General features: G+C 41.6%; 1 protein-coding gene across 4 annotated transcripts in view; it reads right to left on the reverse strand.

The window, feature by feature from the left end:
- gdpd2 (glycerophosphodiester phosphodiesterase domain containing 2) overlaps positions 1–27841 on the reverse strand; it is a 65257-nt gene that overhangs the window by 16366 nt on the left and 21050 nt on the right. For 3 of the 4 annotated variants that reach the window (XM_055643645.1, XM_055643644.1, XM_055643643.1), the window contains 11 exons: positions 26403–26506; positions 23835–23928; positions 18932–18991; positions 15947–16045; positions 12619–12712; positions 8648–8793; positions 7793–7875; positions 5215–5365; positions 3610–3834; positions 2368–2513; positions 716–863 (listed from right to left, as the gene is read on the reverse strand). In XM_055643645.1, coding sequence (XP_055499620.1) covers positions 716–863; positions 2368–2513; positions 3610–3834; positions 5215–5365; positions 7793–7875; positions 8648–8793; positions 12619–12712; positions 15947–16045; positions 18932–18991; positions 23835–23928; positions 26403–26506 — 1350 coding nt within the window. Of the gene's footprint in view, positions 1–715; positions 864–2367; positions 2514–3609; positions 3835–5214; positions 5366–7792; positions 7876–8647; positions 8794–12618; positions 12713–15946; positions 16046–18931; positions 18992–19687; positions 20546–23834; positions 23929–26402; positions 26507–27841 lie in introns of those variants that run through there. The other variant, XM_055643647.1, reaches the window with a different exon arrangement.

Consider the following 27841-nt stretch of genomic DNA (forward strand, 5'->3'; position numbering starts at 1 on the left):
GTGTGTTTGACCAGTCTTTACTACCCGACAGATCCTACTGTATGTTGTCATTAAACAGTTGGTTTTAAAATACATATTGGAATCACCGCGGAGCGGGCGATGCCTTACCCGGCTCGCCGTTTGAAGCTCTGGAGTGTTGGGCCTGTGGCAAGGATGGGGGTTGGGGCCGGAGGAAGGCAGGTGAGTGGACTGAGGCGAGGCGATGTCTGGTGGGTGGTCAGGGGGGGAGTGGGGTATGAGGACTGTAGTGTGGGTGTGGAAGAGCTGGGGTCATATGATTTGAGGGGAATAGGGAAGACCAAGTGGAACATCCACTGAGATTACCAGGGTTAAGGGGCCTAGCACTAGGACCCAGCGCAGTCAAAATCCAGGGTAGTGGGAATCTGCAGCGTGGAAACTTCAGGCCAGGTGCTGAGTCCAGGCTGCAGGTAAGGCGACGGGTGCGGGCTGCTGGAGGGCGGTGGAGTGGCCAGGGTCAGCGGGCAAAGAGTAGGAGGTCCTGGTGGGCGGATGGTCGGTGAGGCAGCGAGGTGAGTAGGCCCCTCTAGATCTCGAGGCCCTAAGCTTAAGCTCGTCTAGCATACGTAAATCCAGCCCTGATTGTGCCTCTGTTTAAGGAACATAATCTTCTTCTTGATTTCTTGTGATTGTTGATTTCATTCCTAGTATTCCTAAATCCTTATGTCATTTTCATCAGTTTAAAGATTTCACTTACCAGATGCCAAATGGGTACAGCCATCTCGTTAAAGATATGACATGCATTGGTTGTGACAGACTTTACTTTGGCACACCATAGTGTCGAGAACACCCAACGTTCATTGACAACATAAACGTTTGTGCTGATATTTGCTGTTGCATATTTCCTGAAAGTACAATTTGCACAAAACAAGGCATTAGCCAAATACTTTCAACAAAATGTCAAATTATCCTGAACAAGATGGTTAGATCCTCTGTTCAACATTTGACTTTCATTAGAACAACCATTTTTATTATCTGCAGTCATCTGGTGCACAGCCTTGGAAGCACAAAAGTTACTTGCACTATATCTGGAACTTCAAATTTATTTAAGAATGTAAAATCTGCTGCAGTTGTCCTGATCTAATATTTATAAATACTTCCATCAAACCTCAAATTTTCCATTGGCAACTTTCTACAAGACAATGTCAACATCCAATCCTAATGTACGAATACTGGAAAAACTAAGTCTGATGATTGGCCGCACTGACTAAACTCCGAGAAATCCATAACATACCATTCTATCCTATCATTGAAGTTCCTCTAGAAAATGTTGAGGATGAAATTAGGGAGACTTACTTGTAAGTACTTGTGGGACTTAAGTCAGCACTAGTATTATTTCAGATTTGTTTATTGCCACAAATTGCAAGGTGCAATGAAATCTCTTGTTCACAAGAAGCTCACAGAGTAAGGAGTATACACGTTTAGTCATGTTAAATGCAGAATTTAATCAGTTTATTTATTCATGTGTGTATATATTTATATCATGGTATATATGGACACATTTATCTGTTTTGTACTAAATGCCTACTATTTTCTGTGTGCTTATGCAAAGCAAGAATTTCATTGTCCTATACAGGGACACATGACAATAAACTCACTTGAACTTGAAATAAATGTGTGCATTGCGTTTATGTGCCTGTTAATCTGCTGCAAGTAAGAATTTTATTGATCCATTGTCGGTACGTATGCCAATTATACTTAAAGCAGCAGAATGATACAAATGGCACGAATTGTACAAAATTGTTCCTTTGCAGAGAATGATCCTTAAAACTACATAATCTATTGTGAAGCAGATATGTGAAATTTAGAGAGGATTTAATCTGTTCAGAATAAATGCCTAAATTATGCACCTAGAAGCTGAGGTTCGGAGTAGGGAACTTGATTTAAAAAAAATTTAAATTTTAAAAGTGCAATTCAGTACAAAGAACTTAATTGATGCACGGTGGCACAGCGGTAGAGTTGCTGCCTTACAGCGAATGCAGCACCGGAGACCAGGGTCCCGACTACGGGTGCTGTCTGTACGGAGTTTGTACGTTCTCCCCGAGACCTGCGTGGGTTTTGTCCGAGATCTTCGGTTTCCTCCCACACTCCAAAGACGAACAAGTTTGTAAGTTAATTGGCTTGGTAAATGTAAACATTGCCCCTAGTGGGTGTAGGAAAGTATTAATATTTGGGGATCACTGGTCGGCGCAGACCTGGTGGGCCGAAGGGCCAGTTTCTGTGCTGTATCTCTAAACTAAAAAAACAAATTCACAAAATAGTGCATCTTGGTGCTATCAGTCACCTTTACAGAGTTTTCAGTTTGGTTCACATTCCTGGTTGTATTGTGATATTTCAAAAATAACTCACCTAATCTCTGCTTCACTGATGTTGCTATAACGAATATTAATTATATGAATTTTGTCTTGCTGCAATTTTTCTGGGTCAAGTTTTTCTCCCAGAACCTGCTGGAATCCAGGCGGGGTGCTATTCTTATGGTTGGGCAGCCATAGGATCTACAAGGTATCAAGTATACAAAGCATATAGAGAAAGGAGCATATTTGAGATTTTTACTGTTATATATGGGCAGAAGATGAGTTGAAGCAACACAGAGCCTACCATTATTATTGAGGTGGAAATACATAGATTTGACAATAGGATAGATATATTGACAAATCTCATAATTAAACAATAATATGTTCAATGATGATAATATAGATTATTTATTCTACATAATATCTTGCATGCACTGATGCATTTTCCTGCTTTTCAGTGTGGTCTGGCAAAATTTGAGAACTCAATATTTTTTTAACTGTATAACTCAATGAAAAGAAAGTTGCCTATCATACAGGTACACCCGTTTCCAATTGCTATTTTATTATAATTGTGTCAAAATTCTGTGCAAATCCACGTGCAGATATTCTATCTCAAAGCTAATCAGTCTTGTTTCCCAAGACTTGAAAACAAGTATTCCCAACTGATTCACAATGATTCTGCAGAGGGGATGAGAAAAAGATAGAATCTAATCATCTGACACTCTCCCTATTAATTCTATGTGTCGAAAATCACACTGTAGAGTTGCCAAATCTATCACGGTGAATTCGTTATTTCTTCCCTTAAAATGTGAGGAAATGATAATTGCAGTATTTATGTGTCTAGCCCAGCCAAGTCCTCTGCTAAGTAAAAGGAATAAAAATCATATCATTTTATAATGGCAAGAAATACCTCAGAACTAGAACATGACCACCTACAGTGTCTCTAGACTGATGCAAATGCAAGAATAGAATAGCCTGTTTGATACACTAACCCAGGAACCTCCCTGTCAGTGGATATGAATTGCTATTACATGCTCTCTACAATTCTCCATTCTTACCTAATTATCATCATAAACAGGTGTAAATGTTCAGTTAAAATTGCTTTACATCTGGGAGTAATTCCTTGTAAGATGAATTAGTCTTTATAGCAATATAGTAAGACATAAATTTAAACATAATCTCATTCGGGTCAACTTGTTGTAGAGAGCAATGATATAGCTTTAGTGATCTATCGCAATGAAGATTTTCTGAATTTAACTTGACAGGCCCATTTGAAATTGAAACACTATTTCCTTACCTGATTGTGATCAATTGTGGAATTCAAGATGGTTTCTATAACAGCATTGTGCGAAGTGTTGTAGTATGGATGAGATCTGTTACTTGGAGTGCGCAAGTCAAAAATTACATATTTCTTTGTTTTTTTTGCAAGTTTCAGCACCTCAGCCAGGGAAGAAACTTTCTGTTGCTCAGCAATTTGTTGTGTTTCCTTTGGTAGTGACTGAACCGTGTTGTAAGGTTTTTTCTGTCAAGTAATATAGTCGACGAAGCATATGGTTAGGCCAACCCACAGAAATATGTTATTATTTACCACACATAACCTTCATATTCCATTTGTTGAGTGCCTACCTTAAAAATTTACGTAGGTTTTTAACTGAAAATTACAGTATCAATTTTAAAGTTCCTCATACAATGGGAATATTTCTCAATTGCTATTAAGGTTCTTTATTTAATTTTGGTGATAGGTTCATTAAATTGAGAAAAGTAACTATTGAGTGATAAACATTTATTGAGCACAAACTTTTCTGTCACCATTGAACTCTCCAAAGCAAGTATATTGTAGGTTAGATGTAAATTATAACTCTCTGAATGGTATCCCATCCAGTGATGTTAGATATAGATTGGCTAAATGCAGCAGCTCTATTCATTTTCTCAATATACCTTAGTCCCTGTATCAGAAATGGCAACCACGCGTATTTCCTATATGGCACTTCTATTTAATTCGAAAAAGTGTGGTACCTTTGACTGCCAATCACCACCCCCCCCCCCCCCCCCCCCGGACACTTATTATTATTTATTCAAATCATTTGCTATGTCGCTCTTCCAGGGAGATGCTAAATGCATTTGTTGTCTCTTACATTACATTAATTTTCTGTTTGGGATTCTAGTGTACTAAGAACTGGACTGAAGCTCCAGAGTTCATTTCATAAAAGATATAAATATTTCCTCTGAGTTAGAAGGATGTGGGTTCAAGTCTCACTTCAGAAACTTGCGCACAATTGTCTAGACTGATATGTCATTACACTACCGGTGGAATACTAAACTGTTAGAGGAGATGACTTTTAGATGTCCATCATTATTTAATTGCTTAAGAAGGAACTGCAGATGTTGAAAAATCGAAGGTAGACAAAAATGCTGGAGAAACTCAGCGGGTGAGGCAGCATTTATGGAGCGAAGGAAATAGGCAACGTTTCGACCCGAAACGTTGCCTATTTCCTTCGCTCCATAGATGCTGCCTCACCCGCTGAGTTTCTCCAGCATTATTTTATTGCTGTTTGTGAAAATTTGATGTGTAAATTGATTGTCACGTTACATACATTTCAAAAACACCTAATTGCTATAAATCAGTTTGAGTTATTCTGACAGATTCATGAAAGGCACCAAATAAGTAAAAGTTCTTCTATTATTTTGACCAGCTAAGGAAGAGACTATAATATAATCCTATCAGTTTTACCTGGAGTTGAAGTTAGGATTTTCATGCTGGTGGAAAGCTCTCTCCTAAAATTATTTACTTCTCACGTATGCTTTGAATTCATTGGTTGTTTTTCCCCGTATGGGCCAGAGCATTTCCCTGTACTTTGGTGTTAGAGACGAAAATAAGTTAAAAAAACTACTGCATCATCACCTTCAGAAACCATTCCCCAGCATTGAGCTGTTGAATCTCTGCCCATGTAAAACTTGAGGATTCATCGTTAACTCTTTTTGGAAACTTCTCCTTTATGTCTGTTGTCCTTTCAAATGTGTTGTCATGCATTAGAAATGGCACTCCATCAAAACTAGGCAAAAAAGGGAAATGTAAAACCTCATCAGTTTAGTTTTACATTCAATGGCTGATTTATACAATTCCTCATGTTATCCAGCAGATACATTCTACTTAACTTATGTAATTCCATTTATGCCACTAATGTAGCATTCTCTGTAGTCGAAACCCAGGAAAACTTATTATTGCCCAGAAATCTAAGTGCTTAAGTATAGTAATACTTGTACTGAACAGTAAACAAAAAAGAATTTCACTGTACTTTGGTACAAGTGAAAAATAAAATACTATACCATACCAGATTTCCCTGAACTAGCAAATGTGGAAAGTAGGCTGTTTGGGTACAATTCACTTGCCTGGATGATTACACCCTCCTATAATCCTTCAAGGGAATCAATGAGATTCATGATTGTACTTTCCTTTGTCCTGGCTGGTCATTATATACAAAGACATAGAAAATAGTTGCAGGAGGAGGCCATTTGGCCCTTGGAGTCAGCACCGCCATTCATTGTGATCATGGCTGATCATCCACAATCAATAACCCGTGCCTGCCTCCCCATATCCCTTGATTCCGCCAACCCCAAGAACTCTATCTAACTCTCTTTTAAATTCATCCAGTGAATTGACCTCTACTGACTTCTGTGGCAGAGAATTCCACGAATTCACAACTCTGGTTGAAAAAAAAAATTCTCATCTCAGTTTTAAATGGCCTCCTCTTTATTCTTAGACTGTGGCCTCTGGTTCTGGACATTGGGAACATTTTTCCTGTATCTAGCTTGTCCAGTCCTTTTATAATTTTATATGTTTCTATAAGATTCCCTCTCATCCTTCTAAATTCCAGTGAATACAAGCCCAGTCTTTTCAATCTTTTCTCATACAACAGTCCCACCAACCCGGGGATTAACCTTGTGAACCTACGCTGCACTGCCTCAATAGCAAGGATGTCCTTCCTCAAATTAGGAGTAAAACTGCACACAGTACTTCAAATGTGGTCACACCAGGGCCCCGTATAACTGCAGAAGGACCTCTTTACTCCTATACTCAAATCCTTTCGTTATGAAGGCCAACATGCCATTAGCTTTCTTCACTGCCTTGTTTATGGCATTGCTTGTCTGCTTGCACAAACCCCAGGTTCCCTCTCAGGGCCTTGCACTTTGAAAGGGAGAAGTAGAAACAAGGAACTGCAGATGCTAGATTACAAAAGACACAGAGTGCTGGAGTAGTTTAGCAGGCCAGGCAGCATCTCAGAACATGGATAAGTGACGTTTTGGGTCGGGACGCTTCTTCAGTCTGAAATGTTGCCTGCAGCCTGTGCACTTAAAAAAGGGGTTCTTGCAACTATAAATTGCTCGTAAAAAGACCATGGAAAGTCTGTAGCAGCAGTAACTGTAATGAGTGACAAGTGTTTTTACTTCTCTACTGTATGTATGACACAACTTCCTGTCTTCATCCCTCACTCTTAATCCTACTTACCGTGACTCTTCCCTACTGAATCTTCCCTCAGCCTCTTACTTGATCATCATCCCAACCTGATTCTGCTCCACATCCCCAGGCTCTGACAGAGCATCTGACCACCAGCACTCTCTCCTAGATTTGACCTCAGTTTCGTTCTCTCCGTGAGCTGCGTGGGTTTTCTCCAAGATCTTCGTTTTCTTCCCACACTCCAAAGACGTACAGGTTTGTAGGATAATTGGCTTGGTATAAATGTAAATTGTCCCTAGTGTGTGTAGGATAGTGTTAATGTGCAGGGATCGTTAGTCGGTGCGGACTCGGTGGGCCGAAGGGCTGTTTCCGCGCTGTATCTCTAAACTAATCTACATTTGAAATAACAGTCCCCCCCCCCCCCCCCCCGCAAGTAGGTTTTTTTCTGATCACTCATTCTAACTTGCTTGCCCTTTGTAATTCTTTCAAGAAAGTGAAATTTCATCCAAACTGATCATCATAATACAATTTACAAATTTCTTGTGCCAAAAGCCTGCTGCTGAACTATGATGGATAAGATTTGGCCTTGGAATAAAACACTCTCAGATCCCAACAATGCGCACCTTTGACCTCCAGGCATTGTTAAAAAATCTGGAATATGCTATATTTTTTCCCATGTTGTATGGCAGTGAGATGGTTGGCAGCTGATTGGAAAGGAGGTGAGCAGTGTCTTTACATGTCACTTGAGTGCATCTGTCATTAATATAGCTGGAGGCAGCCCTGATGCTACCTGACCTTGTACTGATGAGGGTGGACACAAAATGCTGGAACAACTCAGTGGGTCAGGCAGCATCTCTGGGGAGAAGGAATGGATGACGTTTCGGGTCAAGACCCTTTTTCAGACATGTACTGATTGTACTGATGAGGTTGGATTGATTGCGCAGGAGATGCAATAAAAAAATTAAATGGCTGAGGTAACTCCAAGATATTCACAGGTTAAAACTAAACACTGTTTGTCACATACCTAATCTGCACATCAGTTTCAAATGTAGATGCATTACATTCCACAGTCTTCTCGAAAGACATCAGGGTGTTCTCTGGAGCCAACTGAAAGATGCACAACAGTGTCCATATGAGATACCTTATATCGACTGATAATGCCAATGTCAGATACAACACGAGTCAGATGATGCTCACGCTACACTATTCCACTTTACCTACATTTTGCTTTAAGCATTCTCAGTTCATGTACACGAATGAATGGAAAATCAATCTCTCCCTGTGATAACTGTCAAACAAAGCACGAATTAAGGGTAAAGCTCTCAAATCAGATAGCCCAATATACAATATGCAATGTAAAGCTTACTCAAAGTAACCTCTTACCATAGCACGGTACATTCTCATATATTTTGACCATATGGTGTAAGATCATGAACAGATCTTAACTCTTTTTACACAGTAAACACAGAAGGTTTGAGGTGTAAATAACTTTTTAGACTTTGGACTTTACTTTAGAGATACAGCACGGAAACAGACCCTTCGGTCCACCAAGTCTACGCCGACCAGCGATCACCCCGTACACTAGCACTCTCGTATGCACCTGAAATAATTTACAATTTTATCGAAGCCAATTAACCTACAAACTTGTACATCATTGAAGTATGGGAGGAAATCCGAGCACCTGGAGAAAACCCACAAGGGAAAATGTACAAACTCAGTATAGACAGCACCAGTAGTCAGGATCAAACCCGGGTCTCTGGTGCTGCGGCAGCAGCTCTAATGCTGCACCACTGTGCTGCCCAAAACTGGGTAACTTAACCACTGTTATATTCCTCTGCTTCTAAGGTTAATGCAAAAAAAAAAAAAGTCAGATACTTACCATGGGTGCTCCACGATGCCCCATCAAAGCTGGTTTTGGCCCCAGGTATTCATTTTCAATAATGCAAGGAGAGGAGATTGCGAGAGGAATGAGATAGAGAAATATCACCACCCCAAGATAGAATATGGACAAGACAATCTGAAAAACTAAAAGTACAAATTAAAACTGGTGATATAACTTCCATGCTCAAAACACTGGCTTTGTAACAGCAAACAGACATCTGTTCAAATATGTACAGAAAGATGTGAGGGAAGTTTAATGGCCAGAAAAGCTGGACACCATTGCTTCAGCTGAACTTAACCAGAATATTTTTGGATTCCCTGTGTAAACTGCAGGCCAGTAGCTGTGACCAAGTAAGTCTGTAGCGAGCTTGCAGCTGGGAAATAGATCAAAAAGTGCAAAGGAAAGGTTCATAGCTTGCAGTTGCACATCAAGGAGGTAAAGTACACCAGATGGTTGACTGAGATTTAGAGAGTGCACTTGGAACACCTGACGGTGTTGAAGTGGTCAGGGGCAGTACATGGGTGAATACTCCGACTCATAAGTGGTAATGGAAAGATATTTATCTCCCATCCAACCTGCCACCCCTTTAGCTGTCATATTTCCAACCCCCTAATTTTAATTTTAAGCCCTAGAACAGAACAAGGGGTCACAGTTTAAGGATAAGAGGGAAGTCTTTTAGGACCGAGGTGAGAAAATCATTTTTTACACAGAGAGTGGTAAATCTGTGGAATTCTCTGCCACAGAATGTAGTTGAGGCCAGTTCATTGGCTATATTTAAGAGGGAGTTAGATGTGGCCCTTGTGGCTAAAGGGATCAGGGGTTATGGAGAGAAGGCAGGTATGGGATACTGAGTTGGATGATCAGCCATGATCATATTGAATGGCGGTGCAGGCCGAATGGCCTACTCCTGCACCTATTTTCTATGTTTCTAACAGTGAGCAAATCAGCGGTCCAATTCTAAAATATTGAACTTTGCCCATCTCTCCATCATCACCCAGCGGGTGTAACATGTTCCCTCTACTGATTTCATAAGAAAAATCTACTTGACCATTGCAGGGGCTTTTCCTTCTCTGACAGGTATATGACATCAAAACCATTAAAGATCTTTGGTATTATAATTCCATTCCCATCAGAATTCTGGAATTATTGAGATAATGTTTGAAGTTTCCTTCACTGCAGTGGCTGCAGAACGTCCTTTGAGTCTGTGGGTGAAAAGTTCAAGATCCAAGCCACACAACCCCACCAAGTGGGAGCTAGAATATGTTATTATGAAACAGTATATTTTTAGAATATGTTCTTAAAAAAATCTTTCATAAAAAGGGCGGCACGGTGGCGCAGAGGTACAGCTGCTGCCTTACAGCGCCAGAGACCTGCGTTCAATCCTGGCAAGGGGTGCTGTTTGTAGAGTTTATAGGTTCTCCCTGTGACCACGTGGGTATTCTCCTGGTGCTCTGGTTTCTTCCCAAATAGCAAAGACATGCAGGTTTATAGGTTAATTGGCTTCTGTAAATTGTCCCTAGTGTGTAGAATAGAACTAGTGTTTCACCACAGACTTGTTGGGCTGAAGGGCTTGTTTCCATATTGTATCTCTAAAAATAAAAATAAAACTAAAAAAAGCCATTCAGCAGCATAATTGTGGGGATAATGGTTCACTGCTATCTGTGTGATGATACAATATTTAAATTCGTGAATCAGTAAGGATGCATTCCAGCTCCACTCAAGGCAATATTGCAAGCAGAGAATTCAATGCAAACGTTAAATATTTCATTGACGTTCTACAGGGCTACTAATGTTGTAAATAGCTCGTTCTAAGCTCCCCCTCAGTCTAGTTTCAGTCATTAAAATACTGAATCAAGCACTTGAACAACTAAACGTCGAATAATACTTGTTTGAGGCGTACCAGGGCCCCATCCCCGAACTCTACCTCCGCTACATCGACAACTGCATTGGTGCTACCTCCTGCACCCACACACAACTCACTGACTTCATCCATTTCACCACTAACTTCCATCCGGCACTCAAATACACCTGGACCATTTCTGACATTTCCCTACCATTTCTTGACCTCACTATCTCCATCGCAGGTGATAGACTTCTGACCGACATCCACTATAAACCCACTAACTCCCATGGCTATCTGGACTACACTTCTTCCCACCCTGCATCCTGTAAGAACTCCATCCCCTACTCCTCCATCTATGCCGCATCTGCTCCCAGGATGAGATGTTCCACACCATGGCATCGGAGATATCCTCGTTCTTCAGGGAACAGGGGTTCCCCTCATCTACCATAGATTAGGCTCTCACCAGGGTTTCTTCGATACCCCGTGATACTGCTCTCTCTCCCCATCCCCCCCACTTGTAACAAGGGCACTCCATAGATGCTGCCTCACCCGCTGAGTTTCTCCAGCATTTTTGTCTACCTTGAACAACTAAACTTTATTTTGGATAACACAACACAAATTCCCCTATACAATACCTAACCACCACGGGTTTGTTCCTTGCATCTACTTGGCCAAGCCCTCCTAGCCTTGTGCAAGCAGAGACACTCCAAAAGGTCATGCAGTCCCAAGCGTTCTTCCAGAAGATCGACATCGGACCTCGTGGGAGCTACCTTTTATAGGTCCCCGAACCTTAAGGGGCCGAACCACATGGGGGTAGTTTCGAAACAGTCCAATAACAAATATCGATTAACACAGTACATGTTAGACAGTTCCCTTACCCAATAATACAGTAACTAATACAATGTATCTGACAAAGTTTCTAGATGGAAGTTAACAAAGATGAATTATGCAACATGTGGCGAGGTATTCAAGCAACCCAGACAAGGCTCAACACTTAACCCAATCAACATCTAGCAAAGTAAAGCTAGATTATTTGACCCAATCCGTTTCATGCAATTTACACCTAATTGTAAGAATCTGCAGATGTCCCATTCTTTCCCTGCAGCTCTTATCTAGGCCACAGACAAACTGGCACCATTCAGCAGCTTGTCCCAGTTCTGCAAAAGGCACATTTAACTTGACCAAAACGGCCTAGCAGCACACAAGCCTTTACTCAATTTTAATGTCCTGGCTGCTCCAATTTGGCCAGAATTAACAATGTCTGGTAAGTGCAGGTGATCCCCCTCCCCCATCTTTTACTTGAAAATTTGCATTGGATTCATAGAAACATAGAAATTAGGTGCAGGAGTAGGCCATTCGGCCCTTCGAGCCTGCACCGCCATTCAATATGATCATGGCTGATCATCCAACTCAGTATCCCGTACCTGCCTTCTCTCCATACCCTCTGATCCCCTTGGCCACAAGGGCCACATCTAACTCCCTCTTAAATATAGCCAATGAACTGGCCTCAACTACCCTCTGTGGCAGAGAGTTCCAGAGATTCACCACTCTCTGTGTGAAAAAAGTTCTCCTCATCTCGGTTTTAAAGGATTTCCCCCTTATCCTTAAGCTGTGACCCCTTGTCCTGGAATTCCCCAACATCGGGAACAATCTTCCTGCATCTAGCCTGTCCAACCCCTTAAGAATTTTGTAAGTTTCTATAAGATCCCCTCTCAATCTCCTAAATTCTAGAGAGTATAAACCAAGTCTATCCAGTCTTTCTTCATAAGACAGTCCTGACATCCCAGGAATCAGTCTGGTGCGATTCTACAGTCTTTGGTGCGATTCAAATAAGAAAAGGCACTTCAAAAGTAAAACCCATGATTAAGGCAGCAGAAACAATTTCAACCGCTGTTTCTCTAAGAAATCTAAATATTAGGACTTTTTAAAAGAAGAGTACAATGCAGTAATCACAATATCCACTTGAATTTCTTTTGAGCATTTCCAAAATGGTAAAGCACCCAAAGTTCGAATAAACCCACAGTACTCGAACCATCAGAGGAACATTGGTGGCAGATCTAATCTTTGAGAATTTTAGAATTTTGACTCGTATTTGCCTTGTTCTGTAAAGTAATGTATTACTCACCTCTTTTTTTAGATTGCAAAATGTGTTCAACAATGAACCAAGCCACAATAGTCACACCAGCAACTGCACCAATGTGGAAGAAAGGGGCTGTTACCTGCACAAACAGAAAGTATTTTCTATTAATTCCAAACTAAAATCCTTAATTCGAAGTGAAAACAAATAAATTTTGTTTCCATGGCCTTTTCCACATAACCTTCAGTCTTAAGGGCCTATGGCGTCATTTACGTGACAGGCCGGCAGTGACTGACGGCCGACAATCACGCGAAACTCGTCTAGCAGTACGCCAGTCGCACGCCAAATGCTCTTGAGGGCCCTGCTTCTTTGGGGAGCCATTTGCGATGTTGTTTGTACTTAGTCCGATCTCTGTGGCAAGGATTTTCCCAGTGATAAATGTTCAAAACTACGGGCGCTTTATACCCGGGTAGTCACATGGTGCGGCGCTCAAATGATGCGTAAATGACATGCCGACGGCGTACGGGCGGCGCATGGTTACGGACGTTGACGCATAATAAATTAGCGCAATAGGCAATGTCCGTGCGTCACCGTGCGTAACCATGCATCACCACGCGCTACACGTACGCCATCAGTACATCAGCGTACGCCATCAGTACGTCAGCGTGCGCAAGGGATAGGTCACGCAGTTGGCGCCCAAGGATTTTGAGCATCCCAAAATCCTGGGGCGCCGTGAGTAACCGTGCTCCACTGCACAGGCCACCACGCCTCACCACGCACCATGCGCACGTCACGCCATCTAATTTTTAGGATGTCGCGTAAATGACGCGCAAATGACGCCCAAGTGGGACAGGCCCTTTACAGTATAATGAGCCACAACCCAAAGTCTGTGCAATCGGGAGCAAAGAGCATTTATGAACTTGCAATTTGCAGCTAATTGGGAAAGATTCACACGGTAAAGTGGGAGTGTTTTTGAATGAAAAAGGGTGTGTAGACTAGTTTAAACTTATTTCTGTGTATAATTGGTCTAGAAATACTAGATGTCAATTCACCATATGCTTTTCTTGTGATCCCTTCTTCTAGTTTGATTGGCACATGTAACATTTTGTCATCTTGTCCAGCATATGTGATTAAGAATTTTAAAATCCTTGGGATTGCACTCTTTTCGTTGCTGAAGCAGTTCAGCTTTGAACACTAACAGGAAAGTGGACTCAAAAGTTCATGGTGGGTCATTGGAGACAAGGAGCTGGACGGTGCAGTAGGAAGCTACATTAAAAGATGATGGCTCTACTCAGACACAGAACCAATTCAATAATAAAAGACACATAGTGCTGGAGTTAGTGTCCTGACCCAAAACTTAGAGTATCTATGTCATCCAGAGATGTTCAATGACCCGCCGAGTTACTCCAGCACTTTGGGGTTTTTATGTAAATCAGCATCTGCAATTCCTCGTGTCTCCAATAATACCAGCACAGCTGATAGAAGAGATAGTCAATTTAAAATGTAGAAACAAGGAATTGCAGGTACACAATAATGCTGGAGAAACTCAGCGGGTGCAGCAGCATCTATGGAGCGAAGGAAATAGGCGACGTTTCGGGCCGAAACCCTTCTTCAGACTGATGGGGGGGGGGGGGGGGGGGGGGGGGAAGGAAGTAAAAAGGGAGGAGGAGCCCGAGGGCAGGGGGGGGGATGGGAGGAGACAGCTCGAGGGTTAAGGAAGGGGAGGAGACTGCAAGGGCTAGCAAAACTGGGAGAATTCAATGTTCATGCCAACCGGACGCAAGCAACCCAGGTGGAATATGAGGTGCTGTTCCTCCAATTTCCGGTGTTGCTCACTCTGGCAATGGAGGAGACCCAGAACAGAGAGGTCGGATTGGGAATGGGAGGGGGAGTTGAAGTGCTGAGCCACTGGGAGTTCAGGTAGGTTATTGCGGACTGAGCGGAGGTGTTTACACAAAAAGGACAGAAAGTGCTGGAGTAACTCAATGGGTCAGCCAGCATCTTTGGAAAACATGGAAAGGTGATGTTTTGGTTCGGGACCATTCTTCAGACAGAATCTACAAAAAAAAGATACAAAGTGCTGGAGTAACTCAGCGGGTCAGTCAGCAATTTCTGAATTCTCATCAAAGGTAAAATGAGTAGGGTTATTGGTGTGATGAAAAATGATCATTCATTCGATCGTGGCTTCCGCAAAGGGAAGCACATCCACCGGCGTGACAGAGCTGGGCCGGGTGGGGGGGGGGGTCGGGAACACCAGACGATCGGGCCTCCCTGGAAAGGAGGTCATCCCCTGTGATGGGTAGAGAGGAGAGGAGAGAGAGGGAGGAAGGACAGGGGGAGAAGTGAGAAGAGGGGAGCCGGACGAGTGAGTGGGCTGCGAAATGCGGAGGGAGACAGAAGCGACTTCTGACTCTCTGGAAACTCACAGCTGGAATGAGCGGGCAGGCGGGGGAGGGGAGGGGCGGGACTTCACGAGCTGCGCCGACAGTGAGGAGAAGCTTCATCGCATGAGGCGCCTCTGAGCTCGAGATCCTCAGAACAAAGATCCTGTAGCGGAGCAGAGCTGTAGAATCTTTGCTGTAGAACCATCTCGATTTTTCTGCGCCTTTTGAAGAACGGGCGGGGAGGTGGACTAACCTCATGGAAAACTGCACATGCGCATTGACAGCTGCTGCATTAATCCAGACCGGTGGGGGGGGGGGGGTCACATGGAAAGGCATTGTGAGGTCAGCAGCTGGGCAATCTTAATTTTTTTTTTTTAAATGGCAGTTTGGTGATTAATTTTAGTAAATATCTTGGGAAATAATGGACCAAATTTATAGAGGATTGGATTTTTGAAATCATAAGGAAAATTTCTACCAGAAGATGTAAACATTTCACTGTTATTGTAACGTCAGCAGCTGGGCAGCAGTCAGATTGTAAAAAAAAAAAGGTCCGATTGATCAACAATTTTAATTAAAAAGTCACGAAAATAATATACCAAATGTACAGAGGAGTGGATTTCGAAAATCTCTACTGAAATATGGAAATTTTTTCCAGTTTCGGCGTCTGGTTTTCGAGGAGATACGTTTCACATGCAAACTGACACACACACACCCACCCACCCACAGTTTTAATAGATATATGATAGTTTTGTTACATATTAGGATGAAAAGAAACTTCCATTTAGTTGCATGCCCAATATTTTACCCAAAATCAATTTCGACCCAAGTCCATGGCGCCAATGGGAAACTGCAAAATTTGAGGGAATTACTTGCACAAACCTGTCAGGGCTCAACTACTGTGGCTCCAAAGAAGAAATTAAAAACAGCATTTGCATGATGACCACTTTCAAAGAAAAATTAGTTACATCAGTTAAATTATTGAGAAAACTCACTTGAATAGACAAGTGTATAGCATCCCATTCTTCCTTCCATTGTATTCTAATGACGATCATCAAAACCAAGATAAGAAAGATGCAAACCAACATAGCAACCTGGAGAGGAAGGAAAATATAACATTGTGTCATAATTGATTTGGAAAAAGACTTACATGATTTTATCTTCCCCGTTTTTCACATTGCTGTTTTTCTCTCCTTGGTAAGATTTTATCCAATTCCCTGCCAGCTTTTCCTTTAAGTTATGTAGGTCTTTTCTTCAACCACTCAATTGACCATAATTCATCTCCAGTCTTCCATTCCTGTGCCTGCCACTATTGACCTTTACATTCCGCTCACCACATGATGCCTGGTCTCAACTTTATTTTACAAATACTTTACAATTTGTAATGCAGTAAATCCTTCATGGATTCCAATGATGACTTGTGTAATAGTTACTATGTTGTTTCTCAGATAGTTCTGACTATTGGTGAACTAGGGCTCATTAGCTGTCAACATCAGCTAAAAACTCAAGGATCCCAATTGTTGACTACCTTAACATGATACAATAAACGTCCAAGAGGTTCTAACTGGAAGTGTGATATGTGCCTTGTTGAATATCTGGCTGCAAATATTACGTGCTGAAAGCTGTAAGAACCTGCGACATAACACAATTACAACAATCTTGTGATCATCACAAATGAAATTCTTGCTTTTTATGCAGCTTTCATGAATAGCATTAATGTAACCTGCAAAACTATTTAAATGATTTTGTGAAATATTTTTTAGATCCCTGCCTCTCAACTGATGGCTTCACATTCACTTACGGAACCAACCAACTGGTGTCCCAGATCTCTGCTTGCATTTAGAGTTTTCACCCAGGACCCATAAAATAGCAGTATTTTTCAAGTCAAGATGATTTGAGATTTAAAGATCACTTTATAGTTGGTAAAACACTTAAGCAATACTAGTATTCTCTTGCTATGTGTTCGACATCATGGTTTTCTCAATTGATGAGCTGATGTTATTAATTTTCTACATTGTACACACTACACTCACATTGATTGCATGCAACAGCAATGGTTAATAGGAAAGGTAGTCAAGATATTGTCCTTCTTTGTCCTGAATGACGTCAAGCTTCTTTAGTATGTTGAAGTTGTGTTTCTAGAGGCATTTAGAGAATATACTCTTGCAACACTTGGTTTGTGCCTTATGGGTAACAGAAGGGGTTTGCCATGTCAACATTTATGTTCACATTCCAGGATACCCAGCCACCAATGAGTTTTGCAGCTATGTCCCTGGTTACTATCCAGTTAATGGTAACCCCCAGTACATAAGCAATGATAATGCGATTAAATATACATGTCTGCTCATAAGGCACATCATGCAGGCACAAATCCTGCACCCGCTGAGTTTCTCCAGCATTTTTGTGTACCCATGCAGGCACAAATTGCCTTTTGTCTGACTCTTTCTTCAGTTAATGAAGACCCCATGAACTGAAAAGCAATTGACCCTGCCCTCACAGCAAATCCAGGGTGAATCTTTCATCATTACCTATTCCTTGCTCTTTCTCTGCCTATCTTCTCTTCCTGCTCCTAATGTTGTGGGTTTGTGGTCAGAGACAATGTCCACATAACTGGAGAAAACACCATGCAATGACAAATGAGAGACCTTCAGTATTCATACCAGGTCTAAATAAAATCTACTCTGAATTCCTCAGATAAGATAATTATCACAAGGTGCCTACTGACTCATAAAGATCATGCGAACCATAAAGAACCTTTCAAATAGTCCAGGCGTGGGTGTGGTGTGTGTAGAGGTAAGAGTTGGGGAACACTAGTAGGTTGGTATTTTGCCAGGAAGATGCTCTTGCTGCTTGAGTTCACACGTTGCAAATTTGCCAGGACTTTGTCAATTCATTAAGGGCCTACCCCACAAGCATGCGACTCCATGCGGCAAGCGCGACCTAACGTGGTCGCTTGAGCCGTACGGCCTCGCGGGGCCGGTCCCACTTTGATCGCCGGAGCCGTATGGAGTTGTGCGGAGCTGGTCCCAACATCGCGCGGGGCTCTGAAAAACTGACCGTGTTCAAAAATTTCGCGCGGCAACGGCCTGCCGGCCAGCAGCCTCCTCGACGCCGTACGCACCGCCTCGACGGGCATACGCAGCGTCTTGACGCCGTATGTCATGTGCGAACTTCGCTCGAACTTCATGTCACTCACTCGACCTCCGCGAGGCCCCCGCTTCCGGTTTGGTCGCGCTCGCCGCTTGCAGGCGCGTGCTGGTGGGACCGGTCCTGTACGGGGATCACTCGACCTCCGCGCGGCCCCCGCTTCCGGTTTGGTCGCGCTTGCCGTATGCAGGTAACATGCTCGTGTGACAGGCCCTTTACTGCATGAGTATTTACATGAGCAACGCCTCTCTACGCACTTCTGATATGTAAACGAAATACACATGGAACCATGCAATTTAACTTGATGGAACACAAAGTGCACTTGAAATTCAATTTCCAACAATTTATCCGTCCCCACAATTCTTTCCACATTTAGTCTGACAGACTGCATTCCATTCATTTCACAGTTCCATTTCAACATTCTATGCCTTGTCTCCCCACATTCCGGTTGACAATTTAACTTTTCCTTCTCATCATTTTATGCTGTTGCTCACTCCTATCTATTCTTAATCTTTTTCTCAGCTGCTCTATCATTTCTGGCTCCTGCTTCTCTATATTCATCAGCACCTTTTTGTACCCATCCAATTGCATTAAATGCATCAGGCCACTGGCAGCTAGATTCCTTGATTTTGCAAAACCACAGTGAGAAACTAAAGTGTTCAGTCCCAAGAAGAGATACAGGAGCTCAAGTGCAATGTAAGGGAAGTCAATAATGGTTATAATTTTTGTCCATTGACTTCAAGACAAAACGTTGACTGTTTGCATAAAATCCAGACAGTTGCCATGAGTTTTGCATTACTTTGTTAATGTTACCTTGATCTTGTTACATTTACCTTGTTAATCCAGTGCAAATAAAGTGGTTCACGCAAAACAAAGTGACACACTGCAAGTATCTGAAACAACAGTACAAAAATAATTAATAAGAACACTGCTTGCATGGTGGTTGAACAGTATCAGTGCTACAGTAATTGGGGAAGTCCTCAGTCAAAATCACAAATGAAGTATTATGATAATCATCGATGCCCAATTTTAAAAACTGGTTTCAAAATAATTAAAATCATAGATTAAGATTGCATTGTTCAGTACAATGTGTTATCTGTTCACTTCTGTCCCCAAGTCAGAACATCAAACTTTTGTTTCCACACTAAGGAGTACTTCAGTAATTACTAATGTATATCATCTATATTGAACTATCCAATATTATACACCTTGCATATCCTGTTGTTATTTAAAAACATGTTCAGAATTGATGCCAGGCTCCATATTTGTGATATTCCAGAGTTCTATTTAATATGTGCTGTTAAATTATATGAACATAAATATATAGAATTTCACAAGCTGGAATTAAATTGTAGAATTTGAATGGTTTCTATAAAGAATAATGAATTTGGGGGGAATGAATTACAGCTTAGAGTGTAATCGAGTGGGTCAGATGGTTTACAAGAATGTAAATCCATGTCTGAGGCAATGAATATGTTTTAGTACAGCTATAGTGGGACAGTTTATTTACTTCCAACTACATGGGTTTTGGTACAATAAAAGTGTGACAAGTTTTAACCCTCTTAAATGTGACATGTTATTATCCGTACCATGCAAGATCGATGACGAAGTGTTTCTATGATTTTTCTGCAGTTCCCTGAATGGATTTCACATTATTTCATCTGGAATTTAAATTAGAATACCAGAAAAATGAGAACCAAAGCAAGGTCACCCAAAGAACAAACAAGGATTTCCTCAGTGGTTTGGACAGGGTAGAATGTGTTAGAGGTGTATCCAAAAGGGTTTCTTGAAATAGTATGTGGATAGACCAAATATAGGAAGAACCATATTTTGACCTTGTATTGAGAAACGAATTCGGCCAGTGACTGGCATTTCAGTGGGAGAGAATTTTTGGGGAATAGTGATCACAACTCCATGAATTTTAGGACAGTTATGAATAACAGTAAGTCTGGACCTTGGGCGAAAGTAATACATTGAGGTACAGAAAAGAACAATATTATTAGACAGAAGCTTGGATAGTAAATTGGGAACAGATGTTATTAGGTAAATCCATATTTGACATGTGGGAGTTGTTTAACAACCAGCTTAAAGTTCAGAATTGGCATGTTCCAATAAGGAGTAGTGGCAAGGATGGTAAGGCAAAGGGACCTTGGATGCCAAGACAGGTTGAAATTTGATCAAATTTCATGATATGGTGTTCCAGAACATTAAGATGCATGTAATATATGGTGACTTGGTAGTTTGAATTCAGAACTTACCCACAGGAGGCATAGGGTAGTGGTAGAATGGTGTCATTATAGATGGAGATTTGTGACCATTGTTGTTCCACAGAGATTAGAGCTGGTACCTTTTGTTTATGCTGACATAAATGACTTGGACGAAAATGTACATGGGTTGATAATTAAGTTTGCAAACAACGCAATAAGAGTTGCAGTCAATGAAGAAGGCTGTAAAAGGATAAAGCAGGATATAGATCATTTACAGGTATGAGTGGAGAAATGGCAGATGGAGGGCAATATGAGCAACTATGTGGTTTCACTTTGGGAAGTCAAATGTAAGGAGAAAATATTTAGTTAATGGCAGGACCCTAAACAACATTGACGTGTCGAAGGATCTTGGAGTCCAAATCCATAGCTCTCTGAAAATAGCAACACCAGAAAATAGAGTAGCATTTGAGTACAAGACTCAGGAAATGACATTAGAACTTTGGTTATTCTGCATTTGGAGTATTGTTTAGTTTAGTTTAGTGATACAGTGCGGAAACAGGCCCTTCGACCCACCGAGTCCGCACCAACCAGCACATTAACTTTATCCTACACACTCTAGGGACAATTTACATTTATACTAAGCCAAATAACCAAAAAACTTCTATGTCTTTGGAGTGTGGGAGGAAACCGAGATCTCGGAGAAAACCCACGTGGTCACGGGGAAAATGTACAAATTCAGCATCCGTAAAAAAAGACAGCGCCCATAGTCGGATCTCCGGTACTGCAAGCACTGTAAGGCAGCAACTCTACTGCTTTGCCACTGTGCTGCCCAAATTGTGTGCCATCCTGGTTCCTCCAAGGATATGGAGGCTTTAGAGAAGGTGCAGAAGAGGTTCACCAGGATGCTGCCAGGATTAGAGGGTATTAGCTATAAGGAGGTTGGACAAACTGGGATTGTTTTCTCTGGAGGGTCAGAGAGTGAGAGGAAACATAATAGAAGTTTATAAATTTGTGAGAGAGAGAGAGAGCCAGAATCCTTTTCCCAGGATGAAAATGTTATAGAAGGCACAGCTTTAAGGTGATAAGAGGTGTGTAGGGTAAGGTTTTTAGGTGGTGGGTGCCTGGAACGCACTGCCAGGGGTGGTGGTAAAGGCAGATATGACAGTGGTGTTTGAGAAGCTGTTAGATAGGCATATGGATATGCACAGATCAGAGGGATATGGATCATATGTAGGCCGGTGAGATTAGTTTATCTTGGCATCATATTCGGCACAGACATTGTGGGCAGAAGGGCCAGTCCCTGTGCTCTATTTTCCTGCTATCCCAATTTTTTTTTTTTTAAAAGACAAAATGGATAAATGGTTAATTAGCATGATACTTATTCTTGGAAAAATGTTTAAAGAGCAAATGGTATCACATTTGGAAAAGTATAATCTAATCAGGCAGAATCCGCCTTGGGTTCGTGAAGGGGAAATCACGTCTGCCAATTTATTAAACCTTCTAAGAGGAAATGTTGACAGGATTGAATAGACCAGAACCAGTTGTCTTATTGTATTTGGACTTCCAGAAGTCATTTGACAAGGTCTCTCACGAAGGACTAAATAAGAGCTATGGTATTGGGCATAATATATTAGCAGGAATAGAGATTGTCTAAAAGGCTGGAAGCAGTGAGTTAACCGTGGGGCTAATTTTCAGGAGATGTCACAGGGAACAATGCCAGTGTTGCAGCTGTTATATATATGTTAGTGATTAAATTATACTTCTGTGAGTGAAGGTAGTCAAATGTGTGGATGACACAATAGGTGAGTAGGTATATAAATGAGAATGTAAAACAATCCATTTTGGAAGGAGAAACGATTATTTAAATGGTCAAGTCAAGTCAAGTCAGATTTATTTATATAGCACATTTAAAAGAAACTCTCGTTGGCCAAAGTGCTTTACATTTGTTATATGAATAGTATAAACAAACAAACTACATACATATATACATATAGCCCTCGCTCAGTGGACGTCAGGAAAGGCTTGGGAGTATAGATAAGTTTTTAGTCTCAAAGGAGTCGATGGAGGGGGCAGTTCTGATAGGAAGGGGGATGCTGTTCCACAGTCTAGGAGCTGCAACCTCAAAGGCACGGTCGCCCCTAAGCTTATGCCTAGACAGCGGGATATTCAACAGCCCCAAGTCGGCCGATCTGAGGGACCTGGAGGTGGAGTGGTGGGTGAGAAGACTTTTAATGTAGGAGGGGGCAAGCCCATTGAGGGCTTTGTAGACATAGAGGAGGGTCTTGAAATGTATACAGAACCGCACAGGGAGCCAGTGGAGAGAGGCCAGGATCGGGGTGATGTGGTCCCTTTTTCGGGTGCCCGTCAGGAATCTCGCTGCGGCGTTTTGGACCAGTTGCAGGCGGGACAGGGAAGATTGGCTGATGCCAGTGTAGAGGGAGTTGCATTAATCTAGGCGGGAGGAGATAAATGTGTGGATGATCTTTTCGAGGTCATCAAAGTGGAGGAATTGTTTTATTTTAGCTATCGTCCGAAGCTGGAAGAAGCTAGCTTTTACCACGGCATTGACTTGTTTGTCAAATTTCAGTGCTGAGTCAAATATTACTCCAAGGTTTTTGACGTGAGGTTTGAGTAGTGGGGTAAGGCTTCCAAGGCGGCCTGCTATCATTTTGATTGAGTCCGAAGGGCCGAGAAGGATGACCTCAGACTTACTCTCATTTAGTTGGAGGAGGTTCTGGGCCATCCAACACTTTATATCCTCGAGGCAGTGGGTAAGGTTAAACAGATTTGATTGGTTTTTGGGCTTCAGGGGGGAGATAAGAGTTGTGTATCGTCTGCGTAGCAATGGAAGGAAATGCCGTGCCTTTCAATGACTTGGCCTAAGGGGAGCATATACAGGGAGAAGAGAATGGGGCCAAGGATGGAACCTTGTGGAACCCCACAGCAGAGATTAGCTGGGGAGGAGAAAGAGTTGCTGGGGAGGAGAAATGGTGAAATACTGAAAACTGCAACACATAGATCTTTGCGCATAAAGCACTGAATGTTGGCGCTCACATGCAGCAGACATTAGGAAAGGCCAATTGAATGTTGTCCTTGTTTTAATGGTCTTGGAGTATAAAACCAAAGTAGACTTACTGCAGGTGTACAAGTGGTATGGAGACCCCCTCTAGAGTAGAGTGAACTTTTGATCCCCTTTCTTTAAGAAAAATTGTTACATCAATTGAGGCACCTCAGAAAAAGTTCTTTAGCAAGAGCCCAGGTCTGGATGAATTGTCCTCTAAGGAAGGTTGAACAGTTGGGATTCTAGTCATTGGAATTCAGAAGAATGAGAGGCAATCATATTGAAACATAAGATTCTTGGTGGGCTAGCCAGGATACATGCTGAGAGAATGCTTCCTGGGAGAGTCGAGAATCAGAGCATGAACTCACAAAAGTCTCATTAAATGTCTCATTAAAAGAGTGTCCATTAAATTTCATTGCATATGCCAATAATTCACAAAACCACCCCTTGATTTATCAGTAAACTTACCATGAGCAGAAACAAATAGCTAAAGATGGTGGCTGCCAAAAACAATAGAATTACTGACCAATCTAACCATCGGTGGATAAATCCAAAGAAATGTCTATAAAGTAAAAGCACAATGTTATTTTTCATGTAATATTCTTTCATGTATGACATGCACATTGTACCTGGTAAATTGCAGCCTATTTTTTCGTGAATGCTTTTCAATTGTCTCTCTATCAGATAATATTCTGATGTTTTCCAATAATCTACCATTCCAATGCTCTTTTTTGCTTCTCGCATTTATTTTAAATTATTCCAAATTAAAACCATGGGGCTGTTTTGCAGAAGACCTCTTTGTCTCCAACAGTTGCAGAGATTTGAAATTCATTCGGTAAGGCTATAATAGGTAAATTACAAACTCGGGGGGGAAATATTCTCTGGCAAATGCCCAATTATTCTTTGTAATATAACTGAGGTTGAACTTTATGTGTAGGAAGGAACTGCAGATACTGGTTTACACCGAAGATAGACACAAAAAGCTGGAGTAACTCAGCGGGTCAAGTAGCCTCTCTGGAGAAAAGGAATAGGTGACGTTTCAGGTTGAGACTGAACTTTATGGTGTTAGACCAGGGGATCGCAATGTAGCAGTATAATAAATTGTTCAAAGCGACATCAAGAAGGCCTCTTTAAAATAAATGCGAGAACCAAAAAAGAATATTGGAATGGTAGATTATTGGAAAACATCAGAATGTTATCTCATAGAGAAACAATTGAAAATAATTTTTATTAAGCTGCAAATTGTATCTCTCAAAGAGCTGTCGAAACTATGTTAATTGGTTGGATTGTGTTCGATCTGGTCCGGCAGACTTGTTCACTTGCTTTACACCCCATCACTCCCTGCGCGGTTCCTTAGCCGCACATACCTTTGACAACTCTGCTGTACTGTTTGACCTTGACATCTGGCTTTGCAGTCATTCCAGGTATTCGGGTGGGGCGTGTGTAGCAACTAAGCCTCTGGCAACGGATCCTGATGCCCCAACCTTAGAACCCCCATTTGATGTTTTGGGAGCCTGCTACACTTAAAAGGGTTTTTACTATTTAAAATATATTCTGATAATCAAAGACTTTTAAAAAAACAATTCAAACATATTTAAATAATTCGATTAAATAACCATTATTTAAATCAAAATTAAAATCCAAATTCTGCTAGGTTTGTTAAGATCAAAGACAATTTAAAAATAAAGAAAACTTTATTCTAGACGATGGTGTGGGTATGCCAATAATGGTTTTGTAGTGGGTGGCGGTAAATAAAAACAATTTGTGGAACCAACTGCACACAGTTAATCATGAAACTTGATTAAACAATAGCGGTCTGTAGACCATCAAAAGTCAACCTCCTGTTCCTTTGAGAAACTAAAGATTGGTACAAAGCCAAAGACAGGGTGTGATAGGCTTCAAATGGACCAGGACTTAGGCAAATAAAACTCTGAGCTGGATATGCTTCTCATGGAAATACTGAAAAGAAGATGGTGCTCTGTTCCATTATTTTTTTCTGTAACCAGGGACAGCCAACAAAATCACAAAAGGACACACAATGCTGGAGTAATTCAGCAGGTCAGGCAGCACCTCTGGAGAACATGAATAGGTGACCTTTCGGGTCAAGACTTTTCTTCAGAAAAGTCACCTGTCCGTTCACCAGAGATGTTGCCCGACCTGCTGAGTTACTCCAGCAGTCCTTTTGTGTATTAACCAGCATCTGCAGCTCTTGCCAGTTCTGAAAAGCATAGCAAGCAGCAAAACATCCTCCAGTTCAATCAGAAATTCAGCAGCAACCTTAGTTGAGATTTGTATTGAAATGAAATAAGTTTCAAGGGAGAATAGCTGCATTCAGCATATTACTGTATATTGGTAAATGAGGAGATGCTGGCTCTTCTTATTAGTTCCTTTAACAGAGCAGGGAGCACAGACTCATAGGTCAGGGATACAGGGATATACTAGGAAAGCATCGTTATGCAAAGAGTGATTAGGATTTGGCACACTTGTTGCATGGGAAAAGCAGTAATCAATCAATATGAAATTGGAGAAATCGTATGGCAAACAATTTGTTGGGCAGTAGGGAAAATAAATTGACAGGATTTCTCTATTGACAGTTGGCATAGACTCAAGGGGATAAACAGCTTTCTTTTGTACCATTATAGGTAATTATTGCTTTTTTAACTCTAGTTATGTCAATTTATTATTAATAAATTTGGCAATCCAAATCCTAAGTTATGATCTGAGAAGTGTTATTCTGGACATAAACAAACATTATAATATAAAGCCATGCGATGGTGAGGCAAATCACAGTGATAAATATTTTGATTAATCTTAGCATCACCATAATTATTCAGATGATGGCATTCATAGAATTCCGCTTCTTTGAGAAAGAGTAGTCTGAAGGATGGATTATGATGCTGAGCAGTAGAAAAGAGTTTGAGTTAAAGTCAGCAGGTGTGTCCCAGAATGGCTGGGTAGACAAAAAAGGCTGGAGAAACTCAGCAGGTGTGGCGGCATCTATGGAGAGAAGAGATGCTGGAATAATTTCACACTTACTCATTTAAATTGCTGTAGTCATTGAGCAGAGCCCACCAGCAATAAAACCAGAAAATACTGAGTGCGAAGCCACAAGACAGGACAATAAACCAGATAGACTCTCTCTGCAATGACAGAATAAGGACAATTAGAAAACAATATATAAACAATCCTTTATATGTAGAACGATACAATAAAACGTTATTTATCCCAGAATGGAAATTGGTCTGCCAACAGTCATAACACACAAGATACACGAGACATAAAATTAAAATGATGAGTGGAAGGATTGGGGATGTGCAAAGATTGTATGTGGGGGGGAGGGGGTCAGTCTACTCCACGGCAGAAGGGGGGAGGAGTTGTACAGTTTGAAAGCCACAGGGAAGAAGGATCTCCTGTGTCGTTCTGTACTGCACCTTGGTGGAACCAGTCTGTTGCTGAAGGTGCTCCTTAGGTTGACCAGTGTGTCTTGGAGGGGGTGAGCTGTATTGACACATATGACAAGAGTTTAGATATTCAATTGCACATGGAAACATGCATTTTGTCCATGTCCTGTTGTTTTTCCTACACTGTACAAGAATGTAATGCTTACAGGGTGAAAATAACAGTATTTTCCCCATTAATGCAGGTTATTTTCAATGAACTTCATGAGTACCACACCAGCTGGGAGTAACCATGTCTGCACCCCTCAAATGGGTGAACACTGAATCTAATGAGCCTGTCCCACTTAGGCGACTGCAGGAGACTATGCAGTCGCCACATGGTCGCCACATGTTCGCGGGTGGTTGCCGGGGAGTCGCCTTCATGGTCGTGAGGAGTTCCCGCATTCTGGGAACGTTGCGGCCTCATTATGGTCGCCATGAATTTTTCAATATGTTGAAAAATTAGCGGTGACTAGAATGAAGCCGCCATGGAGAGTAGCGAGAATTCTCGAGCCGTAGGTGGGTCGCTAGGAGGTCCTAATGGGTTTCCAGGAGGTCGAAGGTTCTCGGAAGTTTTTGTAAGTTGTGGTCGGCGCTGACCGGTGAATTTCGTTGGCTCATTGGGGAAAAAAAAACGTAAGCAGTAGTTTTCAGAACAAAGGATAACCGACCTTGTTAAATGTCCGCAGACCTTCACAGCCGTGTATCCCTGGCTTCTTAAAAGTTTTCTCCACTCCTTCTCCCCCCTTCCCCCCCCACCCTTTTTTTTTTTTTTTTTTTTAAAGGACCTACCATACACTGTGCAAGCCACTTAATTACAGTGCCAACCTGAAAAATCGCCTAAGTGGGACACGCCCATAACCATTGCAGGACAATGTTGCAGTTTGTGGAGTGAGCTACTTTTCTTCTTGTAAAAGATGGCTAATCAAAAGCCCATGTATCAAAGTACTAGAAAAACCTTAAGCCCAAATGTGCCTGATGAAAGCATAGATCTTCACAGATGCTCAAATAATTCTGACAGAAATGGACATGTTCATG

The sequence above is a fragment of the Leucoraja erinacea genome, chromosome 12 (genome assembly GCF_028641065.1).
Source record: "Leucoraja erinacea ecotype New England chromosome 12, Leri_hhj_1, whole genome shotgun sequence".
In the NCBI taxonomy this organism is placed as follows: Eukaryota; Metazoa; Chordata; class Chondrichthyes; order Rajiformes; family Rajidae; genus Leucoraja; species Leucoraja erinaceus.